The 26,211-nt window shown below is 33.1% G+C and overlaps 1 protein-coding gene across 6 annotated transcripts in view; it reads right to left on the bottom strand.

The window, feature by feature from the left end:
* The window catches only part of NRDC (nardilysin convertase), a 100,536-nt gene that overhangs the window by 30,392 nt on the left and 43,933 nt on the right, over positions 1–26,211 (bottom strand). For all 6 annotated transcript variants that reach the window (XM_029229109.1, XM_029229108.1, XM_029229103.1 and 3 more), the window contains 7 exons: positions 15,152–15,225; positions 9,919–10,014; positions 8,724–8,846; positions 6,454–6,511; positions 4,623–4,696; positions 3,168–3,237; positions 708–785 (listed from right to left, as the gene is read on the bottom strand). In XM_029229109.1, coding sequence (XP_029084942.1) covers positions 708–785; positions 3,168–3,237; positions 4,623–4,696; positions 6,454–6,511; positions 8,724–8,846; positions 9,919–10,014; positions 15,152–15,225 — 573 coding nt within the window. The remainder of the gene's footprint in view (positions 1–707; positions 786–3,167; positions 3,238–4,622; positions 4,697–6,453; positions 6,512–8,723; positions 8,847–9,918; positions 10,015–15,151; positions 15,226–26,211) is intronic.

Here is a 26,211-nt window from a genome sequence, read left to right as displayed (position 1 = left end):
GGCATATATGTACTTAACGTCATTCATTATTTTTCTAATAAGCCTGCCCTCTCAGCTTTCTTTTAATAATCTAGTACACATCAATATTTTAAAGTCTTATTTAAATTTCTCATCTACCTTCCATTCTTGAATAGTGTATAGAAAAGTCAAGCAAGGAATTACTTTAATGTGTTTTGGTCCTGATTCTAAAGCTGTATTTCTATTATTTGGCTAGGCAACTTAAACAAGTGCTTAAATGCTTTAGGAAACATGGCTAACATACTGCTAACATGGCTGCATATACTGTTCACAGTCTCCCATATTTATATGATTTATCTGCCCAGTGAAGTTTTCATTAAAGTCTACCTTCTGGGTTGGGAAAGCCTGGAGATCCACATCATTTAAATAATTGACTTCATTATTATTCAAATCCAAATTCTTGATTAGAGCTAAACTATCATGTAATTCTGGACTCTATTTATGAATTTAAAAATTTTGTGTACAACTATAATACTTCCAACATGGGCTAAAAGGTAGCTTCCAAGGAAATATACAAATATGATATGGCCATTACAATAATCTAGGTTATGAAGAGACTTTAATTATTAGATTTGAATCTACGCTTCCTGGCAGACAAAGCAAAAAAAGAAAAGAATGGGTTATATAACACTTGTCCATTATTTTTCAGAGATTGCTACACTGAAAATACTTATTAATTAAATACTTGCTTTTTTCTAAGGTAAGAAAGAATGCTGCCTTTGCCTTCATGTCCAACCAGCCAAGAGATATAATGAAGCGGCTTCACCCTTTAAAAAAAAAGTTAAGGTCAGAAATTTTTAAAAATTAAGGTATAAATACCTTAATTTTACTTTAGAAAATCTTACTTCTGAGATTGATATTTGAGAATGTGATTACAAACTTATTTTCACATAAATTCTACTAAATATGAAACTATAATTAATTTGACAGCAGCAAGATAAAAATAGAAAACATGGTGAAATTTAACTTTTCATCTGAAATCACTGAATAAGTACAAATATTCCAAAATTTAAGAATTCTTTTGGATACTACTTTTTCTTTTGGATACCAATCTTACTTCTTTTCATGGTAAAATCTTTATTTTTTCACCCAAAATAGAAATAATATAGATTCTTTATCATTTTAGAATCTGATGCAGATATGAATCATTCTGTATCCTTAAAAGCTTTCGGCATTGCATCAGGCTCTGTGGTAAACTGAAATGTGTTGCTTTATGGGTCAGAAAATCTAGCTTGTAGTTTTAGTTATTCCTGTAAGTACGTGCATGATCTTGAGCAAAAGACTTAATCTCACTCTATTTTCTTTTTCTCTCTAGTTGCCTAACTACTTACTCATAGGCTTTTCAGGAAAATGCAATAACAGGTGTAAAAAATATCTTATATAATAATATACATCAATAGTCTGAGTAGTTGTTTATGTGTTATTCACATCATCTTTTCCCACTGGCTTCTACTATAATTTTGGGAATATATTCCTACCAAAAATATACAGAAAAATCAAGCTAGGAAATCTAAACATTCTTAAATTTTAAACTTAGTTTACAGAATTATACTCAGTAAACTCTTAAAAGTCACTGTTTAAAATATGAATTTGAAAAAAACCACAAAATATGAATGACATATTTTAGATTTCATCTATCCTAAAACTGACATAGAGGAGCAAATCAGTTAAAGAATGAACCCAGCTGAATACATAACATTTGCATGTGACCAAATCTAATTGTACTGTATTTGGTAACTCTGGAGGGAGAAACACTTGCTTCTTTGTAAAAAAATAAAATCATTCCCCCAAAAGCTAATTTAGTGGGAGTTCACATATTTGGGATAAACATCAGGTTAAAACAAATATACAGTTCATTAAAAAAATAATAATAACTGGATCAAAACATACAGAAATGGTAACAGTCTTTGGAAAACAGAATCATGGATGACTTTTTTCTACTTTTCAGTAGTTTTCAAGATTTCTACAATGAATTACCTTAGTAATCAGGCAGAAGATAAACAAGGCTTTGTTAATTAACAAGAAATGCAAAAAATGGGAAAAATGGTATACATAGTATAATTCTATTTCCATTAAAAAAGATATGTTTTATATTCATTATTTTAATGTCTGAAGGATATATATGGAACTATTAATGTTGGGCATATCTTTGAGGACAGAGGAGAAGCAGAGCTTTACCTTTTACTTAATACTCTTTTGTCCTCAACATTTTACAAGCATATTACTCTTATAATATAAATTTAAAACAAATGGAATAAACTTTTAAATATGCATGTAATCATTTTAACACTTTTTGGGATACTCTAACATAACTATACAACCAATGGACATTACTTTTTCCTATATTATCCTTGCACTAAAAAAAAGTAAGTAGACAATACACACGTTCTCTGCTTTCTCACTGGAGGCATACTGTTATTGTTAACTTCATGGGACTTGATTGTTAAAAGCATTTTTTACTGAGCTTAAAGCAATACACATTACTTTTCTTTCCTTCTGCTTGTATGTGTCTCTTCTTGGGTTTGTTTTGTTGGTTAGTTTTAGAAACTTAAGTTAAATTTTTATCAGTTCATTAGCATTTATTTCCAATGAGAAAAGCATTTGTAGCCATTGACTGATCCTTATCTTTAAGGAACTTCTTAGCCCATGTATATTGCTCATGTAAAATAATTATATAAATAAATTGAAGTGTTTTCCTAATTTCTAAAAATCTGACCTAACTCATTCCCAACTCAAGTAGGTCCTTGAGATTTATGCTGTAGTTGTGTTTCAGGCTCAAAATTATTTAACTTTACTTTTGACAAGATCAAACTAAATGGCCACCACTGACAAATAAATCATAAGCTAACATATATTTGTACTCAAAGTGCTAAAGAAAATAATTACAAAAGTTAGCATTCACACTAAGACACTTAACTTCAAAGACTCAGGAAAGGCAACTAATTATAAGAAAACTCTAGCTTTTATACCCAAGAAGACATTAAAATATATAGCAAAGGCTTGAACAATCCAGGAGTAGTGAGGTCCTAGTTTACCATGTTACCTGTGTTTATAAATCCGGAATGCCCAAATTTAAACCATTTAGTATGCTTTTAAAATATGATTTTCACTCAGTATCTAGTGGAGTAAATTTGCCTTTGAACTCTTACCTGTAATGTTGCTGTTGAGGGGGAAGTGCCCATGTGATGGTCAGAGCATGAATTTTTCTGATTGGAACAACTGAACAAAAATATTTTTCAGAAGAACAGATATAAGTGTTTCTCTATAACTTATATATACTATGTTACATGAAATTTTTTTAAATTCAATATATTTCATCCTCCAATAAGCATGGGAAAGTTAAATATAATGCAATTATTATTTCAAGTTGCCAATTTTCCGATTTGAATAATGCAATTTTTGTAAATTTCTTTTCAATTTGGTTTCACAGATAGAGAAGGCATGGATAAAAGAACTATGAAAATAGGCAAGCCCCTAAAGATGGATCCCTTCTTGCAAGAACAGGTACAGGACTAGGAGTCAGGAGACCCATGGCTGAAATCCAGCCCTACTACTGTCTTGCTATCTGTGTTTATACAACCTTGAGAAAATCACTTGCATTTAACTCATTCTGAATCTGTTATGGTATGACGAGTGGGGTAGGCTGAAGTAACTCTAAGATTCTTCCCAGTGCTTCCCATTCTTCTATGATTCTTTGAAGAGAAAATCTACAGCCAGGAAGAATACAACCAAAAATAAGTTGTCTCTGGGAAGAGTCAGCTTAGATAAAATGGAGCCAGCAGCAGATAAAGAGTGTGACAAAAGTCATTGGTCAGAGAAAGGGAAGAGGAAAGAGACTGGCAATGGGGTGAAGGAGAAGAAGGGAATAACTAGGCAATTAGGAGAAAGAAAAAAATCTGCCATGATAAAAAGAGCAAAGAAAGAGAAATGGTGAATTAGGAATGTTTCTGCAATATTCACTATGGGCAAACTGTTAAGTAAGTTATAGCATAACCATGCGATGGCTCATTGGGCAGTTATTACAAATATAATATTAAATGAAATAAGCAAGAGATAGAGTGTATATACTTTATAATCTCAACTACATTAAGAAAATATACCTACAGAAACTCAAAAGGAAATCTGCCAAAACCACTTCTCTGGATGGTAAGATTTAAGGGTAACTCCCCCCACCCATTTTTTTTTTTTACACTAAATCTGCCTTCATTTAACAAAAATTGGTTTTATAATGAAGATAAAAGGAAATTATTTCCAAAGTGTTTTCCCATCCTCTATTTTTCTCTTTTAAAGGCAAAAAAGAGCAGAATATAGATAAAAACAAAATAGGAAAGAAACAAAAAACCAAGAACAAAAGGGAACAAGAAGAAAATAGGGAGAAAGCATGAAACAGACTCAAGTAGCATTAAGGTGCCAAACCAATGAAACTGCTACTAGTTAGTGGCCTGCTATCTGTCACTAGTTGGATTTCCACTATCTACTCCCTTTCCAATCCAGCTGTACTTTCTGTTGTATTCTCATTTTCAAAGAAAATTGGCAGCCTCAGTTAAGTTTTAGAGAATGTGCTAAAGTTATTTCAAACAGTTTTAAACCTTTGGTTCACGAACCTCTATAAAGTTTGTTAAATGCTGGTGTGTCAAATGGATCCGTTAAATGGCCAAAGTTTGGTTTGGGTAACCCACTGAAAATAAAACAAATACATTAAAATTTAATTGGCAAAAGCCTTTATAAGCAGTATCTTTAGGGATGCCTAAACTGATAGGTTTTTATAGTCTATTCTACATACTCCTGGCTGAAAAGCATTCTAGGCATAAGCGAATAGATGGCAACAAAGCCACAAAATCCTGAACTACACAAACTATTCTTAACCTCAGCCCCAGTAACTCAAATACTTTTAAAACTCACAGGAGACAGAAAACAATGAATTGAAGGGACCTCCCCTCCCAATATTTACTGTCTCTATCAGTCTCATCCAACTTCAGTTCTCCTCTTAATACAAAGCCATTTCAGAAAGAAAACTTACACTAGAGATTTTTTTTTAATCCAAGAAATATACATGGAGAGATTCTTACATATAAAGTACAATATTAGGCACTGTAGTATTTGAGAAACTTGGACTCTTCCTTCTAGAGGCTTCCCACCTGGTTGAATATATTGTAACTAATATTTCTTCTAAAATATGGTCAGTATGAATCAGTATTAATTACCTAGAACACTTTTTAACCCGTCTGATTAAGGAACCAAAGTTCTTAGTGAATAATATGTAAAAGAACGTTTTTTAATTTAAAATTCTTATTAGGAATTGATTGACAAGACCTAATGAATCCGTCTATTCAATATACCTCTGATTTTATTAGTAAAGTTTCACAGTGAAACACATTTCAATCTGCCATTTGACATTTCCATACCTAATACTCATTTCTTATCAAAACAAACAAACAAAAACAAATTAAATAACCTCATAACTTTGGCATGGCTTTCATTATCTTAATTAGCATACTTAAAAGTATTGCTAATTATCAACAAAAGTTTACATAAAGCCAAGATAATAATAACCAATCTGTTGCTATTACAAATTATTCCAACATTTTTAAAGCTAATTTTTCTTTCATAAATTTAAAACAAATTGTCTTGGAATGAAGAACTGGAAAGAGTCTAGCTTACTCACCTGATGCAAGAAAAAATAATCTGATTTCATTTAGTTTACTAAAACGCAAACTGCTAAGAGTGGGAAGAGACACTTTGCTTGAGAATTAAATTTTCTGTATTCTTTGCAACAAAAAATGTAACAATAAAGTATCTTTTAAATATTTGTATTATTTTGATGAATTTGAGGTGGACAAAAAAATAGTAGCTTTCTGAACTAGAACCCTACATCCAATTTCTAATAAAAGGCAATTTGATTCAACTACAATATATGCAATAGACTTTTCAGGCAATATGTAAAGTCAGTCATCAACTACGAGATTATTTTGTTTATGGGGAAAAAGCATTCCAAGTTCCAAACAACTGACTTTAAAAAACAAACCTTCAGAACTTAATTTGTTCTGAGACAGGGGATACATATATGTATATGCTACCTCTCAATACAATATTTGCTTTCATATCATAATTTCAAGCACTGTACACAGTAACAGAAAAGCTCTGAATAAATGTAAAAGGAGGCACAAATTCTTCAGGGTTACTGCTTACTATAAGTTTACAAGCTTATAAGTTCTGAACTACAGAAACTATGGGATCTTTGGTTATCTTAGTTTTCCCACTCAAAGGCTGTGCAATCTTGCTAAACTACTTTAGTTCTTAATATAATCACCTGTTTAAAAAAAAACTAAAAGCAAAAACCTCTGTGATTCACACGGGAAGATATGAATCTTTAACTCTTTAACTTTAGCCTCTTTAACTCTATAGGTGTATGATTTATGAAAATAAATGTCTTACTTGTTTGGTATCTGAGAGAAGATTTCAGTCACCCACTTTTCTAAAGTATCCAGTGTTTCTTCGTGGAGAGGGCAGGAAGGAGACAGGGAAAGGCAGTGTTGTTATTAAAGGTAGAAATGCAATTATATTTCTCACAGATCTTTAACTATAAAACAAAGGAATACTTTAGTTTGGGCATCACTTGCCACTCCTTAATCAGTAATAGGAAAAATAATATTTAAGAAAACCTTGAGACACATATAATTTTGTTAAGACTCCTTTATTCTTTCTCCCTGGCAAAGTTAGAAAAAACACACAAGTAGAAAAAAAAGTTTTTGTTTATCATTAGGCTAGATGAAGGACCAAGAGATAAAAATACATCAATCATCCTCCTACCCCATTCCAAAACTTACTTCCTCTAGGAAGGTTTCTCTTAATTAACCTACACTACCCTTCTCAGCAGCTCATCAGTACTATTATACTCCATTTACTTTACATTAATTTACACTTGCTGTGGTTTTAATATATGTCTTCTTAGGCTGATATGATTTCTATCTTCTTTTGATTATTTTCTTATATTTCATAAGAAATTCTTCTGAAATTTCTAGTAAAACAGGAGATCTAAATGAAAAAGGAAACCTTTTAGCTTTATCCCAGTGACTCGTTACCATCACTGGATAGTATTTGTTAGTTTCACCAGCTACATGACTTTCACTAATTCTCAAAAGAGATGCCCCAGTATATAAATACAAGATGCAAATTAGACTAATCAAGTTCTGAATTTACTCTATACTATTTATACTGATATTTAACTCTTAAATGATATAATAAATGCTGAAGCTCCGAAATCAACTGACTCTAGACTGGACAAGGTTTTCTAATCAAACACGTGGGGCTTATTTTAGAAATCTGCAACAAGCGTTAATATGCTCATATTTGTTATCACAGAGGAAGAGAATGAAAAAGAATCAATACCTAGTTGAAGAAAAATGCATGTTCATGACAGATTTGAAAACAAAAATTAATTAAAAATTGCAAATTAATATTACATACCATAGAATTGCCTTTTTTAATAAATGCTGTAAAAGGAATCTAGAAGCATATTTGTAGTTTGAATGCCATACCATATCTGTAACTTTATGTTCAAGTTAACTTTAGTGGACTAATTTTGATCCTAAACACAAAAATATTTTATAATCAAGTGCCAAGTCAGCTCTGATCTTAATTTTGACAATGAGAGAGCAAAATTTTATAAAAAGGAGAATCACATTAGGGTGAGAGGATTAGTTTTTCAAAAAGAAATATACAAACTATAAGGTATTGACATATCAAAATGAACAGCTTAGCAAATGACTGACTTTGAAAAACAGCCTAAGGAGATTAAAATATAAAGAAAACAAAAGAAAGGTACTATGATTTCTTTAATGAGAAAAGTTGACACAACATTATTTTCAGTAATGATAAAAGAAGGAAAAGAGTAGAGGTATTGACCAGTATTATTACATTTAAGACACTTCTGCTAGCATCACCATGACAGACTTCAATTAATCATGCCATTTTACTGAACCCTATGTAAGGATGAAAAGACAAACACTGTGCCCTTTAAGAGTTTATGATTAATACAGATTAAATGCAAAACCGGAGATAACAGAGGCAGCAGCCAAATGTGGCTTAAAAGGCCAATTCATGGGAATTCCCGGTGGCGCAGTGGTTAAGAATCTGCCTGCCAATGCAGGGGAAACGGGTTCGAGCCCTGGTCTGGGAAGATCCCACATGCTGAGGAGCAAACTAAGCCCATGTGCCACAACTACTGAGCCCGTGTGCCACAACTACTGAAGCCCATGCACCTAGAGACCATGCTCCACAACAAAGAGAAGCCATCGCAATTAGAAGCCCACAAACTGCAACGAAGAATCGCCCCCGCTCGCCGCAACCAGAGAAAGCCTGCACACAGCAATGAAGGCCCAACACAGCCAAAATTAAATAAATAAATAAATAAGTTTATTAAAAAAGAAAAAACAATTCATGATCAATCAGTACATTAATACACTCATAGACTAGCCTGGAGTTAAGACCTATGTCTATAAAAGAAAAAACATTTGCCTGAGAATCAGATGATTTTGTGCTTCCCTGAGCTTTGCCTCTTCAAATTCTGATTTTCTTTAGTTCATATTAGGATCAAGCACTAAAGTATTGTAAATTAACAGTGAACTGCAACATTGATACGACAGACAAATCCTAAGAAAGCACTACTTCCAAATAATTTTAAGGGCCATAGTAGACAATATTACCTTTGGATTGAACCACTAAAGTCATGTAATGAGCAGAATAGTAATGCATCCAGAATTCTCTCAATCTAGCATGTGTATCAATATTATTTCTTTTTGGTTCATGTTTGAGAGTCTCAGCATTTCCTATAAAAAGATGGAAAAGATTATAGAAATAACTAAGTTTATTAAGTCTCCACACTGACAATGCATCCTTTGCTACTATATTTAACTAATGAAATAACCCAAGTGACTCAAAATACTGAAAGTGTATAATAATAATAATAAGACAAAAATTCATAAGAAACAATTTCAAAGTATATTTTAACACATAAGGAATTAATCTCTAGTTGGCAATACCTTAACAACAGTAATTGCCTTAAGCTTCCTTTCTTAATAATTAGTCTACTATTAGGTTTTATCTCTTAATTATTTTAGTAATATTCTGTATAATTCTTAAAAATAAACCACATAAAGCAAGGATGACATACAAAGTGTATATAACTGTACAAACAAGCAAACAAGCAAATCATCCTTTGAATGAAGTACCATTTAGATCAACTCATTCCAGATTCTACTCTGTGGTCAAGAGGATTAATATAAGGCTATAATAACTGAATTCTAACACTAAGAAAAAGCCATAATAACTGAAATCTAATGCTAAGAAAAAGTCATTATGAAAAACCAGATACCATTTAAACAGCTTAACAATTAAACAAAATTAGGTCACAGCTCAAAAGCTACTAGAGAAATTGTTGCTGAATCTCTGTTGATAACTGGAACTGTCAGGTTGGGGAAGAGCACACACTTTATAACCAGATAAACAGAGGTTCAAATCCCACATCCACCACTATCATATTTAAGAAAATTAACTTCTCTGAGCCTGTTTCTTTATCTTTAAATGGAGATTATAATGGTACCAAGCTCATAACATTGTTATGATGATTGAATGGGATAATTCATGTAGTGTTACCAGAGCATCTGGCACCCAGAAAACATTCACAAAATGTTAGGTGCTATTCCTCATATATCCAATGTTAGAGAACCAAATATAGGCATGCTGAACTACTTTCTATTTGAAAAGCTTCCTACCTACCCTAAAAAGTAAAAGGTACCTAGCTACCCTACCTTTATAACTTTCCATTCTTTATAAACTTTTCATATTCTCAATCTTCCTTAACTAGAAAACATGAAATAGATGAAGTATTTAGTATCTTACCCCAAAAAAATTTCCCCATAGGATGTCCAGGTCTAGCAAGGCTTCCAAACAACATTTCCTTTCTGTTTGCATCAGAAGGTCTTGCAAGTTGATATTCTGTCAGTTTTAAGGAAACACTTTTAATAAAATGAAACTCAGTATCTTGCTTTATTATCTGGAAATTCAAGCTTAAAGAACTGAAAGTAAGGAAGTAACAAAAATTAATTTTATGAATAAAGTGTAGTAAGACTGAAGCAGGGAAATCAATGATCTAGGACAAGTTCTATGACTTAACATATTCTCTAACTTTGGGTAGTCAATTCACCTTTCTAGAGATTTTCCCTTATTTTCAAATGAAACAGGCAGTTAATAATCTGAAGGTTATTATTGTGAGAACTAAAGTATTGCCTGCCATATCAGTAAACAAAAGATGTTGCAGCCATCAAGCCATCACATTACAGCCACAGGGACGGTGCGCCCTCAGGAAGCTCAGGATGAGAAAACATAGGATACTGGACCCAGATAGCTGCGGTGCCTATCAAAGGAATGATTTCAGTGAGCCCAGACTCTTGCATCTTCCCGTACATAGAAAAGCGCTAAATTCCTTAACTTGAGATATCTCGGTTTCTTTTATTAACAGTAATCTTCTGATGTTCCGACTACCTGGTCTTTTGTTGCAAAAAAATCCTATATATCCTAGCTCCCCCGCTTGCCTCTTTGGAACAGTTTTCTCAGCGTTATCTGAGATGCTGTGTCCCAGGCTTGAAGTCCTCAGAAAATCCACCAAATAAAACATAACTCTCAACTTTTAGGTTGTGCTTTTTTTTTCAGTCAACAGATGCTATGTCCAAGATCTTACTGATGAAAGTGCCAAGAAAATGTTAAATCAAACTCCTTACTGTCTGGGAACTTTGTCATATATATTGTTTAAATCTCCTCCAAAGCCAACTGTGTTGGTAATAAAGTATTAATGGTTAAAAACAATCACTTTGAAGTCAGAAGTATCTTGGCTAGAATCCAAGTTTTGCCATTTACTAAACTATACAACCTTGAGAAAGTTATCTAACTTCCCTGATTCTATTTCTCATTTATAGAATGGAGTTACAAGTACCTAGCTCACAGGATTCTTATAAGAATTAAACAAGATATATTCCTTCAACAAATATTTACTGAACATCATGCAGCAGGTACTACTAAAACTAGCTGCTGGAGGCAGAAGGTTCAGAATCAAAGCAGAGGCAAGATATCAGGCCGAAGAGTTAAGAAACAATTTTTGAAAGAGCACTTCTAAGCCTCAGTTTCATTGTATGTCAAATAAGGATAATGGAGGTAATAATCATAACAATGCACATAATAAGTGCTCAATAAATGTTAGCTATTTGGGGGGGGGCTTCCCTGGTGGCGCAGTGGTTGAGAGTCCGCCTGCCGATGCAGGGAACACGGGTTTGTGCCCCGGTCTGGGAAGTTCCCACATGCCGCGGAGCGGCTGGGCCCGTGAGCCATGGCCGTTGAGCCTGCGCATCCGGAGCCTGTGCTCCGCAACGGGAGAGACCACAACAGTGAGAGGCCCACATACCGCAAAAAAAAAAAAAATGTTAGCTATTTTTTTTTAATCATAGGAGTAATGGTAAGTCATTACAAATGTTTAATAAGGAGAGTAACATTATCAGATCTGGACTTCACTAAGTTCATTCTGGTTGTAAATGTTGAAGCAAAAGTACAGACAGGGAAACTGATTAGAGGCCATCACTGTTATACTTGGTAAAGAGAGTGGAAACTAAAGTGGTGACAGAAGAGATGGAAAGAAGCAAAAGTATATTCAATAAAATACTTCAGTTATAAGCCATGAAGTCTAAATCAAAGATGAGACAGTAAAAAAATATATACATTTATAATTTCCATACCTGGAAAACATATGTAGTAAAAAAATATATACATAGCTTCAACAGAGTAAATTTTTTAAATCTCTGTAAAAATTATGAAGATATGGCTGTAACACAGAAGAAACAATTCCATTATTAAGGTGACAGGCTGAATAATGGCTCCCAAAGATTGCCACATCTTAATCTCCAAAACCTGTGAATGTGTTACCTTATGTGGTAAAAGGAACTTTGCAGTGTGATTAAATTAAGGATCTTGAGAAGGGGAGATTATCCTGAATTATCTGGGTCCCAATGTAATCACAGGGTCCTTAAAAGAGAGAGGTAAGAGGATCAAAGACAGAAGATATAAAGACAGAAGCAGAAGTCAGATAGCAAAGAAGATTCTACACCCATGGCTCTTCAGATAGTGAAAGGAGCCATAGTCTAGGAAAGTAGGTGGTATCTAGAAGGTGCAAAAGGCAAGGAAACAGATTCTCCCTTGGAGGCTCCAAAAGGAATGCAGCCCTGAGGAAATATTTTAGACTTCTGACCTCCAAAAGTTTAAAAAATAAATCTGTTGTTATTTTAAGCCTGAGTTTCTGGTAACTTGTTACAGCAGCAACAGAAAACTAATGGAGTAGACATATAAACATACCTACAAAAAGTGATTTAGTACCTCCTACAACTGATAAAAACAGAGTATAAATACTGAACACTTAGAGAACACACTCAACCACTTGATTATGTAAAAGAAGTCTTTGGCCATATCCTCAGTCTCAATTACTAAGGTACAATATGCAGGCAATTAAACATGCTTATGTAAAAGTATGAACAGTCATTAAAATAAAGAGCTAATCATTAAAAATAACTTTTTTCTCTATAATCTTCTTTTAGCAATAAGTTAATCCCATTTTAAAACCTACCCTGTGGACATTTATGAGCTTCTGGGATTAAATGTATTCAAGAAAATTATAAAACACTGAACAGACCTATCTGCATTGTGCAAATAAATGCTTATAAATTTGTGTGTATAACCACTCCACTGAAAGATTAGACCAAAAACAGATTGTCGATGCAGGGCATGGTGATAAAGTAACGAAGGTAAAACAAGATAATAAATTTAAAACTCAGGAAAGAATCTCTTCCATAAGCAGGTGGAAAGGAAAAAAGGAAAAAGAAAATGAAAAGATGATTCTACCAGGATAGCTGAACTTCCTTTCAACTCCTCTCACATTGAATGGGCCATCCAAGCATGCAGGCAACTAAAAACATGCGAATGAGATGAGAATGATAGAATAAAGACTATCACATCTGAATAGAAGAAAATAACACCTGATTATTGAGCTTTCAAAAATAGATCTCATTATTTGCAGATATTGATTTTGGAAAAAAGAAAAGCTAAGATGTATGAATATAATACTGACTTAGACCTGGCCTAGAGCTGTTAACTCTTAATGGTCTGCATACTATACACGTTAACATGTAAAACTGTTAAACATTTTGTGGTTTTAGCCAAGATAAATTTATACTGTGTTCACAATAAATATCAATATCTATCAATGTATAAATATTAAGTCTCCAAATGATCTTGTTGTATGTTCATAGAATCTAAACTTAGCTCTTGTCTTATTTATAATTTTCTGATGTCTTATAAATGCAAATAAAAGAATAATACATCATAAACAGTATGCTAAAAAGCAAAACTGGCTAATGAATACTAGTTTATTACACAAGTTAAAATTTAAGACCTCTCCCATCTCCCTAATCTCAAGTAAATCCTTCATACTTAGAAGGTTAAGTAACTAATGATACTTATATCAGATTTATATCAGATCACAAATTGAAATCTAGGTCTCCTATCATCAAAAACAAACAAAAAAACAGAGGCTTTAGCTTAAGTTCATCTTAAACCAAAAAGACTTATTGTATGTGAGTGTGTGTGTACATATCATATATCACATATGTACATATATACATATATTTCTGCATAATATTCAAAATATAATAAAATATATTCTGAATTAAACTTGTAAAATTAAATTAGACGTTTAATCTTTCTTTTTTGGCCGCACCGCACAGCTTGCGAGATCTTAGTTTGCCGACCATGGATTGAACGTGGGCCCTGGCAGTAAAGCGCTGAATCCTACCACTGGACTGCCATGGAATTCCCTAGACGTCTAACCTTTTAAATGCCAATTTCGACCCACTTTAGAAACTGTATAAAGAAAAACACACTTGAAAGAATTAAAGACACAGAATATAGTTCCTAGGTCCCAAAAAGTAGGGAAGGCTTTTGGAGTTTTCCTTAGTTATTTTGGTTTTTCATGTATTCAACAAATACTTATCTGGGCCTATGAAAAAACAGACACTGTGGGTAGGCAAGTAACAAAAATGAAGAAAATAAATCCTTGATTATAAGGAGCTACTAGAACCAGGAGGAATCTAACTCCATTCCACCCTCTTTTACAAATAAATTGAGGGCCACAGTTAGTGACATTTCTATAAGTAAAACACAGTTTGCTGACTTCAAGACAGTTCTTTCCAGCCATCTGCAGTTTATTCAGCCTAGTGAACACAATAAGTGATTATTAGAACTAGACAATCAAGCCAAGAGGGAAAATGCTACAAAGGGAAGAACTAGTACAGAAACCTGGCCTCTTCAGCTATGCAAGCCAAGCCTAACCCATGTGAACTAGAAATCCCCCCAAGTCTACTGTTACATGTTTCTAATACTAAAATAAGGAAGCAGGGTTAATCTGCAGTGGTGCTATTTACTGGTACTTTGTAATTAAGGGATATGTGCAGCACAGTTCTCTAATGAACCTGCACCCCATAGAGACACACAGCCTTCCTTACGGTCTTCAGTATTTAAATCACAAAGATAAGAAAAACTGTCAAAAAGTAAAATTAAACGCATTTCCTGTTCAGGAGTTTAGTTTCTTCATCCATAAACATATCACGATTGTTTTCAGAACTACAGAAACTCAACCCACAAAGCACTGACACACAGAGGCAACAAAAAATAAGCTATTTAAATATCAGGATGGTGCTTAAAATAAAGCCTCAGAGAAAATGCCTCTTCATACAAAAAGAGTATGTGAACTTTTAAAGTTTTAACACCCAGTATTAGCTTTAAGAATTAGGCTCTTATCCTGCAAAAGGTCAGTCACTGTGGTAAAACCCTCAAAAAACAAAGGCTGAAAAATCGAAAATCTACCATTCTTTGACTTATTTCAAATATATACTGAATTAAACATTTAATGGCTTCAAAAATAAACATGACATATTTATTTTAACTTAGCCCTTTATAATATAAAGAGTGACAAAGAATAGTAAATGTGCTAAACGACTGGATCAATGAAGGAAAAAGCAGCAAGACATAAAGCACTTACCACTATCAACAGCTTCAACTTCCCGGTCAATTGCATCTCTGATCATTAGTGGATGGATGAAGAATTGGGCCCATCTGAAAAAAAAAAAAAAAAACTGTTTGGTAAAAGCTTTTCATCAGTCAACATCTACTTTTTTAATTAAGAAGCTTTACTAAGATGGAGATTTAGTTCATAATCATGCATATAAAACCTAAACAATACACAGCATTTCTAGATTTTAAAGTCTACAAACTACCTTTTTTCTATTATGAAATATAATACCCATACAGAAAAGTATTATATATAAAACATGGGCATATAGACTATAAGGTAAACACCTGAGTGGCCACCACTCAGATCAAGAAATAGACCACTGTCAGAACTCTAGAAGAACCCAGCACCCACCTTATCCTCAGAGTTAATACCATGAATGTTACGGGTATCACTTCTCTGCTTTTCTTGATAGTTTTACCACATATATATGTATTTCTAGGCTGGTGTTTCTTGATCTTTTTTTTTTCCATTATCAACCCTAAGTGGCCTTTTCAGAAATTTTCTTCTAATCACTCCCCTATGACATTTTTACACACATATACAATCTGTTTACATATTTTATGTGTATCTGTGATTTTATAAATAAAAAGTATCTGAGGCCTACTTTTTTTAACTTTTTAAGTTAAAATTTTTTTTAATTAATTTATTTATTTTTGGCCGCGTTGGGTCTTCAGTGCTGCACGTGGGCTTTCTCTAGTTGCAGCAAGCGGGGTCTACTCTTCGTTGTGATGCGCGGGCTTCTCATTGCAGTGGCTTCTCTTGTTGCGGAGCACGGGCTCTAGGTGCACGGGCTTCAGTAGTTGTGGCACGCGGGCTCAGGAGTTGTGGCTCGCTGGCTCTAGAGCGCAGGTTCAGTACTTGTGGTGCACAGGCTTAGCTGCTCCACAGAATGTGGGATCCTCTCAGACCAGGGATTGAACCTGTGTCCCCCGCATTGGCAGGCGGATTCTTAACCACTGCACCACCAGGGAAATACCAAGTTAAAATTTTAAAGGCTATTAGTATTTCACTTAATTTTATAACTGTATTTGCTGTTTAATGTAATATATTCCTTATATAAATTGTGATGCATCAAATTACATATGCAAATTAACAATTTATATAATAACAGCAATGCAATCAAGTTTTTAAAAAATTAAACTCATTTTTCCAACAAAACACATTGAAAAAATTAATTTCCTACAATATTTAATAAACTTTGAACTTTTGCTTGCTCTGAGAAGAAACTTTTAATTTAATTAGATACTCATTAAAATATTACTGACATTTTTTTCTTGTCGGTACTTAGTATAACTAATGAAGGGTTGAATAACTTTTGTTGAACTAAATAATAAAACAGAATATTTTTATTTAATTCTAAAAATCAAAGTCACAAACAAAAGCAGAGAGAGGATCAAACATAACATCCACAAGGCAGCCAATGGCAACCAACTGACACACACAGACCACCTCTAGTGATGATTTCAAGACCAGTCATTTGAAAGTCCTCCAATCATCTATCCACCACAATTTTGTACCCCTGACCTTGCAGACGCTCTGCACATCTTCCACAAAGTCAATGTCAGAGTAAATGGTGCTCAGGTGATATTTGAGAAAACTCAAAAAGAAATCAAACACTAAGATTTTGCAGGTAGGGTTAAGCTTTGGAGGGCCACAAACGATTATAATATCAAATGTTTTTTCACCTTCAAGACCAATTTTTGCCACCAAAAGAAACAGTATGAACCCTGCCAAGAATGCATGCTCTAGACAATATAGGTTCGTTTTTGAACTTCATATAAATGGATATATAGTGTATGTATTCTTTGAGTGATTTATTTAACTCAACACTCTTTTTAGTAGTCATCCATGATGCTACATGTGGCTGTGGATCATTTATTTTCATTGCAGTAGAATATTCCATTGCATGAATTTATTCATCCATTCTACTGCTGGTAGACATTTGGGCTGGTTCTGGGTTTGAACCATTACAAACAATGCTGCCATAAACATTCTTATAAATATGTACCACAGCACATGTGCACAAGTTTGTCTAAATATATATCTGAGAAAGGAACTCCTAGGTAATAGTATATGCATCATATGTTCTACATCACTAGGTAATAATCAAACTTTTCCAAAGTGATTGTGCCCATCTACACTTGCATCAGATCATCCTCCAATCCTCTACAACATCACCCTCACTTGGTATTGTCAGACTAAAATTTTCTGCAACTTTTAGGAGGATAGTTAAATCTCATAATGGTATTAATTTACATCTTCCTGATTGAACATTTTATATATTTATTAATAATTTGAATTTCTTATCTTGTAAAATGCCTGTTTAAGGGTTTTTTTCTATTGGGTTGTATTTTTCTTACTGATCATAATAATATATATATAATTATCCATTTATATGATATTATCATATATAAATTATGTTACATACAATTACATATATAATCTAATAATTAAATCTCTGGTCGTTATTCTAAATATAAGTCCTCTGTTAGTTACATGTGTTGCAAATATATTCTCCCACTTTATACTTGCTTTTTTCATACTCTATGTTATCTTTAGATGAACATAACGTACTATCATTTTTCTTTATGTTTTGTTTTTGCATCTTGTTTGATAATCCTTACCTAAGGCTAAAGTCAAGCTTACCTATAAAACTTTTAATTGTACTTTTCACTTTTTGGTCTATAATCCACATAGAATTGATTTTTTTGTGCATGTTGTGAGATAGGGAGTCAATTTTGGTTTTGCCTTTATAGAAGCCCAACTGTCTCGGCATCATTTTTTTAAAAAGCCCTTTCACCACTGCTCCATAATGCTCCTATCAAAAATCAAGTGTCCACATATGTGTTGGTCTATTTCCATTCCAAGAAATATCCTGTTCCATCATCTCTTTGTCTAGCCCTCTGCTAACACCCCAATGTCCTAATTACAAAACAAATCTTAATATCTAGTAGGTCAAGTCCTGCTACCTTGTTATTTTTCCAATTCAAAAGTATCTTGTCTATACTCAGCCCTCTGCATTTCCTTATAAATCTTAGAGTTAGCTTGTCTATTTAAGACTAAGTAAATCTGAGATTATGGTTGCGATATCACTGAATCTGTACATTAAATAGGAAGATTAATGTCACTAAAAGAAAAAAAGGCTTCAGGGAATTCCCTGGTGGTCCAGTGGTTAGGACTCCGGAGCTTCCAATGCAGGGAGCACAGGTTCGATCCCTGGTTGGGGAACTAGGATCCTGCATGCCGTGCAGCATGGCCAAAATCAAAACAAAACAAAAAAAACAAGGCTTCAAATCCATGAATAGTATTTCTCTCAATTTATTTAGGTCTTTTTAAATATCTCACAATAAGGTTTTAATATATTCTCCATGAAGAGGTCTTACACATAATTTTTGGGATGATTCTTGAGTGTCTGATTATTTGTGTAGCTTTTATAAACTTTTTAAATTTTAATTTCTAACTGTTGCTGATACATAGAAGTTGTACTTTTATATGTTAAACATAGTATCATTTTTATCATTTTTAATTTTTGCATATCAAGCTATCTTACTAAATTCTGTTAATGTTACTAATTTTTATATGTAGAAGATTTTAGATTTTCTATGTTCACAATCATATGTTTTGACAGTTGTGTATTTTGCTTATTTTTCTTTCTTGCCTAATATAATAGAATGATGAACAGAAGTGATCACAACCCGTATCTCTGTCTTGTTCCTGATCTCAACTTGGAATCTTTCAAGGTTTCACCATTAAATATAAGGTTTGGTTTAAACTATCAAATATCATATTGAGAAAGCTGCCTTATACTCTATTTGCTAAGAGCATCTTTGTGAATAGATACTGAATTTCACCACGTAATTTTTTTCTACATATACTGAGACATGGTTTTTCTCCTTCAATCTGACAATGCGATGAACAGCACTGATTTTCTGTTAACCCTACCTCATATTTCTAAGATGACCCCAACTCAGTACTGCTATATCAGCCTGTTTGTGAATCTGGTCTATATTTTTTCTTATATTATACTTTCTTAAATCAAGGTCATGCTACCTTCATAAATGAGGGAGGAATTATTTCTTCCTTCAATTTTTTGTACGACTCTAAACAAGTTTATTTTTGAGAAGAGTTTTTATTACTGACTGATTTAATGATTATAAGAGTATGAAAACTTTTAAATTATAATTTCTCTTATGTGGGTTTTATAAATAATATTACTAAGAATTTGTGAACGCCATCTAGTTTTTTCATTTACTGGAATAGGTTGTTCAAAATACCTTATTGTATTTTCAATATCTGCCAATATGTCTTAATTCTTTTCCATTCCTGATATTTGCACATACTCTTCTTTTTCCCTGACCAGTCTCATGAAATGTTTACCTATTTTGTCAGTTTTTTCAAACCAACATTTAGCTTTCTTGAAACTACCATATGTATATTGTTTCTACTGAGGAATAATTCACATACCACAAAATGCCCTTTTAAAGCACATAATTAAAGGGATTTTACTACATTCACAGAATTGTGTAAACATTACCACTGTCTAATTTCAGAAATTTTTCATTAACCCAAAAATAAACTCTGTACCCATTAACGGTCATTCCCCATTTCCTCATCCCTCCAGCCCCTGGCAAGCACTAATCTGCTTTTGGTCTCTATGGATTTGCCTATTTTGGACATTTCATATAAATGGAATCATACACTATGGGGCCTTCTGCATCTGGCCTCTTTCTCTTAGCATAACGTTTTCAAGATTCATTCATGTTGTATTACTTACCAGGACTTCATTCCCTTCTTATTGCCAAGTAATATTCCTTTGTATGGATGTGCTACATTTTGTTTATCCATTCATCAGTGGATTGACATTTAGGTTGTTTCCACTTTTGACCTATTATATATAACACTGCTACTAACACTCATGTAGAAGTTTTTGTGTAGATATATGTTTTCAATTCTGTAGAGTATGTATACTAAGAGTGGAACTTTTGGGTCATATGGTAACTCTATGTTTAACTTTTGAGGAAGTTTTCTAACTACATTTTCTAACACAGCTGAACCACCAGCAATGTACGAAAGTTCCAATTTATCCACACATTCACCAATAATTGCAAATGTTCTTCTTTTCAAAGTGGTATCTCATTGAAGTTGTTTTTTTAATTGAAGTATAGTTGATTTACAATGTTGATTTCTGCATACAGCACAGTGACTCAGTTATACATATTCTCTTCCATTCTGATTTATCACAGGATATTGAACATAGTTCCCTGTGCTATAAAGTAGGACCTTGTTGTTTATTCATTCTATGTATACTAGTTTGCATTTGCTAATCCCAAACTCCCAATCCTTCCCTCCCCCACCCTCCTACCCCTTGGCAACCACAAGTCTGTTCTCTATGTCTGTGAGTCTGTTTCTGTTTCGTAGATATGTTCATTTGTGTACTATTTTAGATTCCACATATAAGTGATATCACATGGTATTTGTCTTTCTCTTTCTTACTTAGTATGATATTGCTGCAAATGGCATTGTTTCATTCTTTTTTATGGCTAATATTCCATTGTATATACATACCACATCTTCTTTATCCATTCATCTGTAGATGGACATTTAGGTTGCTTCCATGTCTTGGCTATTGTAAACAGTGCTGCTATGAACACTGGGGTGCATGTATCTTTTCAAATTAGTTTTTGTCTTTTCCGGATATATGCCCAGGAGTGGGACTGCTGGATCATATGGTAACTCTATTTTTAGTTTTTTGAGGAACTGCCATAATGTTTTCCATAGTTGGTGGGAATTTATATTCCCACCAACAGTGTAAGAGGGTTCCCTTTTCTCCATACCTCTCCAACATTTATTATTTGTTGACTTTTTAATGATGGCTATTCTGACCAGTGTGAGATGGTATCTCATTGTAGTTTTGACTTTCATTTTCCTAGTGACTTAAGATGTTGAGCATATTTTCATGTGCTTATTGGCCACCTGAATATTTTCTTTGGAGAAATGTCTTATTCAAATCGTTTGCCCATTTTAAAATTGGGTTATTTGTTTTCTTATTGTTGAAACTAAAAGTTTTATATATATTCTGGATACTACCACCTTAGCAGATAGATGATTTGTAAGTATTTTCTTCCATTCTGTGAGTTGTCTTTTCACTTTCTTCATAGGACCCTTTAAAGCAAAAAAGTGTTTACTTTCAGTGGAGTCCAGTTTATCTAGTTTTTCCTTTGTTGCTTCTGCTTTTGATGTCATACCTGAAAAACTATTGCCAAGTCCAAGGTTACAAAGATTTATGCCTATGTTCTCTTTAGAGTTTTATAGTTTTTGCTCTTACACTTAAGCATATGTCTCAATTTGTTAATATTTGTATATGGTATGAACAAAGGATCCAACGTCATTCTTTTGCGTGTGGATATCCAGTTGTCACAGTAGCATTTGTTGAAAAACTATTCTTTCCCATTGAATTGCCTTGGCACCCTTGCAACTGACAATAAATGTAATGGTTTACTTCTGGAGCCTCAATTCTATTCCACTGAAGTATATGTCTATTCTTATGCCAGTACCATGTTGCCTTGATTACTGTAGATTTGAGTAAGTTTTGAAACTGGGAATATGAGTCCTTTAACTTTGTTCTTTTTCAAGATAATTTTGGCTATTCTTGGTCTCTTCCTTTCCATATGAATTTTAGAGTCAGCTCATCAATTTCTTCAAAAAAGACAGCTGAAATTTTGATAAGGACTAAGTTGAATCTGTAGACCAATTTGGGATGTACTGTCATCTTAACAATATTAAGCCTTGTAATCTATGAACATGGGATGGCTTTCCATTAATTTAATTTGTTCTTTAATTTCGTTCAAAAAATTTTTGTGGCTTTCCACAAACAACTCTTGCACCTCTTTTGTTAAATTTATTCCTAAGTATTTTATTCTTTTTAATGCTATTGTACAAGGAATTTTCTCTTAATTTCATTTTTGTATTTTTCATTGCTAGTGTATAAAAATACAACTGATTTTTGTACAATGATCTTGATCCTGCAACCTTGTTGAACTTGATATTAGCTCTAATCGTTCATTTGTGGACTCTGTAGGATTAGCCATATACAATGAGTTCCTATTATTTGTGGTAGTTATGTTTTCTAAAGTTGTCATGACTGCTGAATTAGCGAGTATTGAATGACTGTCCTAGGAGTAATACACATACACAGATTATGATCTTAAATCCTAAAGGTATCTCATTCTAGTTGACTCTCTTTTCTTTATTTCACAAAAGAGAAAATGAGGTTCAGAAGTGTTAAGGAAACTGCCTGAGGCCACTTCCCCAGTGGGTACCAGAGTTGGGACTCAAACTCCATAGAACTGGCTCCAGAGCCAGAGCTTCTCTTACTATATTGTACTGTCCCTTATCCTCTGGTCACTTCTGTATGAAAGTTGAAACAAAAAGGTAGAGTGTTGCCTTTTTCAACCTCAGCTGAGGTGTGTGTCAGGCAACTCAAATTTTTCACAACAATTTTCAAATTTTTTCCAAATTTTTCACATGTCCATGAATGACTAGAAAAGCACTGCAAGTATTCATTTTGGAGTTACAAATAAATTTTAGTGAGTAGGTGAATTCTCCACAAATAATGAGAATCATCTGTACAAGATTATGCCATCTGCAAATAGAGATAGTTTGACTTCTTTTTGAATCTGCATGATTTTATTTCATTTTCATGTCTAACTGCTCTAGCTAAAACCTCCACTACAATGTTGAATAGAGGTGGACAGGGCTGATATCTTTATCCTAATCTTTGGGGAAATGCTTTCAACCTTTCACCATTAAGTATGATGTTAGTTGTGGGTTATTCAGATACCCTTTATCAGGTTGAGGAAGTTCCCTTTTATTCCTAGTTTATCAAGTGTTTTATCATTAGAGGGTGCTGGATTCTGTTAAATGTTTTTTCTGTTTATATTGAGATGAATTCTGGAATGTGTTTTTGTCCTTTCTTCTATTAATATGGCATATTATGTTGATTGGGTTTTGTATGGTGAACTAACCTCGCAATCCTGGGATAAATCCCACCTGGACTGTGCATAATCCTTTTTATATGTTGCTGGATTCAGTTTTGTGGTTTTGTTGAGGATTTCTGCATCTCTATTCATAACAGATACTAGTCTGTAGTTTTCTTGCACAATGATTGTCTAGTTTTGATATCAGAGTAATACCGGCTTCATAGAATGATTTAGGAAGTGTCCCTCCTCTTCTATATCTTGGAAGAATTTATGAAGCATTAGTGTTAATTCTTTAAATGTTTGGTAGAATTCACCAGTGAAGTCACCTGGGTCTATACTTTTCATTTGGTAAATTCTTGATTACTCATCCAATCTCTCATTACAGGTCTATCCAGATTTTCTGTCTTCTTAAGTCAGTTTCAATAGTTTTGTGTCTTTCTAGAAATTTGTCCATTTCATCTCAGTTATCTATTTGTTGGCATAAAATAGTTCATAATATTCTATTATACTCTTTTTTATTTTGGTTAAGATCATACTAATGTTCACTCTTTCATTCCTCATTTTAATAATCTGAGCCTTCCTTTTTCTTGGTTAGTCTAGCCGAAAGTTTGTCAATTTTGTTCATCTTTTCAAATAACCAACTGTTGGTTTTATCTTCTATTGTTTTTCTATTCCCTATTTATTTCCACTCAAATTTTTATTATGTCCTTCCTTCTGCTTACTTGGGTTTAGATTGCTCTTCTTTGCCTTGTTAATTAAGATGGAAGTTTAGGGTCACTTGAGATCTTTTTTAATGGAGGTGTTTACAGTTATAAATTTCCCTCTGAGCACTGGTTTTGATGCATCCCATAATTTTTGTATGTTGTTTTCATTTTCATTAGTCTCTATTTTTTAAATTTCCCTTGTGATTTCTTTTTTGATCCATTGATTATTTAGGCTAAGGTTGTTTAATTTCTACAGATTTGGGAAATTTCCCAAATTTCCTTCTGTTACTGATTTCTGATTTCATTACATTATAGCTAGAGAACATACTCTGTATAATTTCATCCTTTCAAATTTACTAGGAATAAATTTATTTTATGACCTAATATATATCTATGCTGGAGAAAAATACATGCTGCACTTGAGAAGAATGTGTATTTTGCTGATTTGGGGTGAAGTGCTCTGTAGATGTCTAGTTAGTTTATACTCTTGTTCATGTCTTCTGTTTCTTGTTCATCTACCTAGTTTGTTCTATCCTTTATTGAAAGTGGGATATTTACATTTGCAACTATTATTATTTAATTGTGCATTTTTCCCCTCAATTCTGTCAGTTTTTGCTTTATGTATTTTGAGGTTCCTTTGAAACATGAACTTATGTTTATAACTGTTATACCTTCTTGATGAACTGACCCTTTTATCATTACAAAATTCCCTTGTCTCTAGTAAAAAGTTTCATCTTAAAGTCTTATTTTGTCAGATATTAGTTCAATCACTCCAGCTCCCTTTTAATTACTATTTGTATGTGTATCTTTTTTCATCTTCTTATTGCCAACCTATTGGTGTATTTTACTCTAAAGTGTGTCTCTTACAGACAGCATTTATAGCTGACATGTTTCTTTCCCCAGTCTGCCAGTACCTTGTCTTTTAATTGAAATGTTTAACCTGTTTACACTTAACTTAATTACTGATAAGACAGGATTTATATCTTCCTTTGCTATCTGTTTACTGTAAGTCTTATGTCTTTTTTCCCCTCTATTCCTCCATTGCTGACTTCTTTTTGTTAAAATAGATATTTTCTAGAGTACCATTTAAATTCCCTTGCCATTTCTTTTACTATATTTTTTGAGTTATTTTCTTAACTAACATCTTAACTTATAACAATCCATTTTGAATTAATACCAACTTAACTTCAGTAGTATACAAAAACTTCGCTCCCATATACCTGTTCTCTCTCCCTTCCTTTGTGTTATTATTGCCATACAAAGGATGTCTTTATACATTACATGCCTATCAACACAGATTTATAATTTTTGCTTTATACAGTTAGTTATCTTATAAATCAGATAGGGAAAAAATTACAGAAAGTATATTTATACTTTCTTTTATATTTACCTATATAGTTACCTTTACCAGTATGCTTTATTTCTTCATGTGGATTTCAGCGTCCTTTCATTTCAGTCTGAAGGACTCCATCCATCTAGTATGTCATATAGAGAAGATCTGCTAATGACAAACTTAAAACTTGGTTTTTAACTCATCTGAGATTGTCTTAATTTCTCCATTTAGAAGGATATTTTTGCTGGATATAAAATACATGGTTTGTAGTCTTTTTCTTTCAGCACTTTGAATGTGTCATACCATTGCCTTCTTGCCTCCATGATTTCTGATGAGAAAGCACCTGTTTACCTTATTGAGATTAACTTTTATGAAAAAAGCTGCTCTTCTCTTGCGACTTTCAATATTCTTTTTACATTTGGCTTCTGACAGCTTGATTATAATGTGTCTTATTGTGAATGTCGTTGTTGTGAATACCATTGTGTTTATCCTTCTGGAAATCCTTGAGTTGCTTGAATGTGTAGATTTTGGTCTTTTATCAAATTTGGAAAGAGTTTGGCTATTATACCTTCAAGAATACTTTCTACCCTTTTCTCATTTCCTTTTGGAACACCTATGATACACATGTTAGTATGCTTGATGGTGTCCCACAGATCTCTGAGGCTCTGTTTATTTTTCTTCATTCCTTTTCTTTATTTCTGTTACTCAGACTGGACAATCCCAACTAACCTTTCTTCAAGTTTGTTTACTCTTTCCTCAGCTAACTCAAATCTTCTGTTGAGCCCTTCTAGTTAATTTTTCATTTGAGTTGTACTTCTCAACTCCAGAATTTCTATTTGGTTCTATTTAATAATTTGTATCTCTTTATTGATGTTCTCTATTTAGTAAGACATCATTCTCATATTTTCCTTTAGTTCTTAGACAGTTTTCTTTAGCTCTTTGAACATAATTAAAATAGGTGATTTAGGGTAAAGAAGATGTGGCACATATATACAATGGAATATTACTCAG

Source organism: Monodon monoceros, unplaced genomic scaffold (assembly GCF_005190385.1).
Source record: "Monodon monoceros isolate NGI ecotype Baffin Bay Population unplaced genomic scaffold, NGI_Narwhal_1 Super_Scaffold_18, whole genome shotgun sequence".
NCBI lineage: Eukaryota > Metazoa > Chordata > Mammalia > Artiodactyla > Monodontidae > Monodon > Monodon monoceros.
Note: the sequence above shows the minus strand (reverse complement) of the source record. Positions and strands in the feature narration are given on the sequence as shown.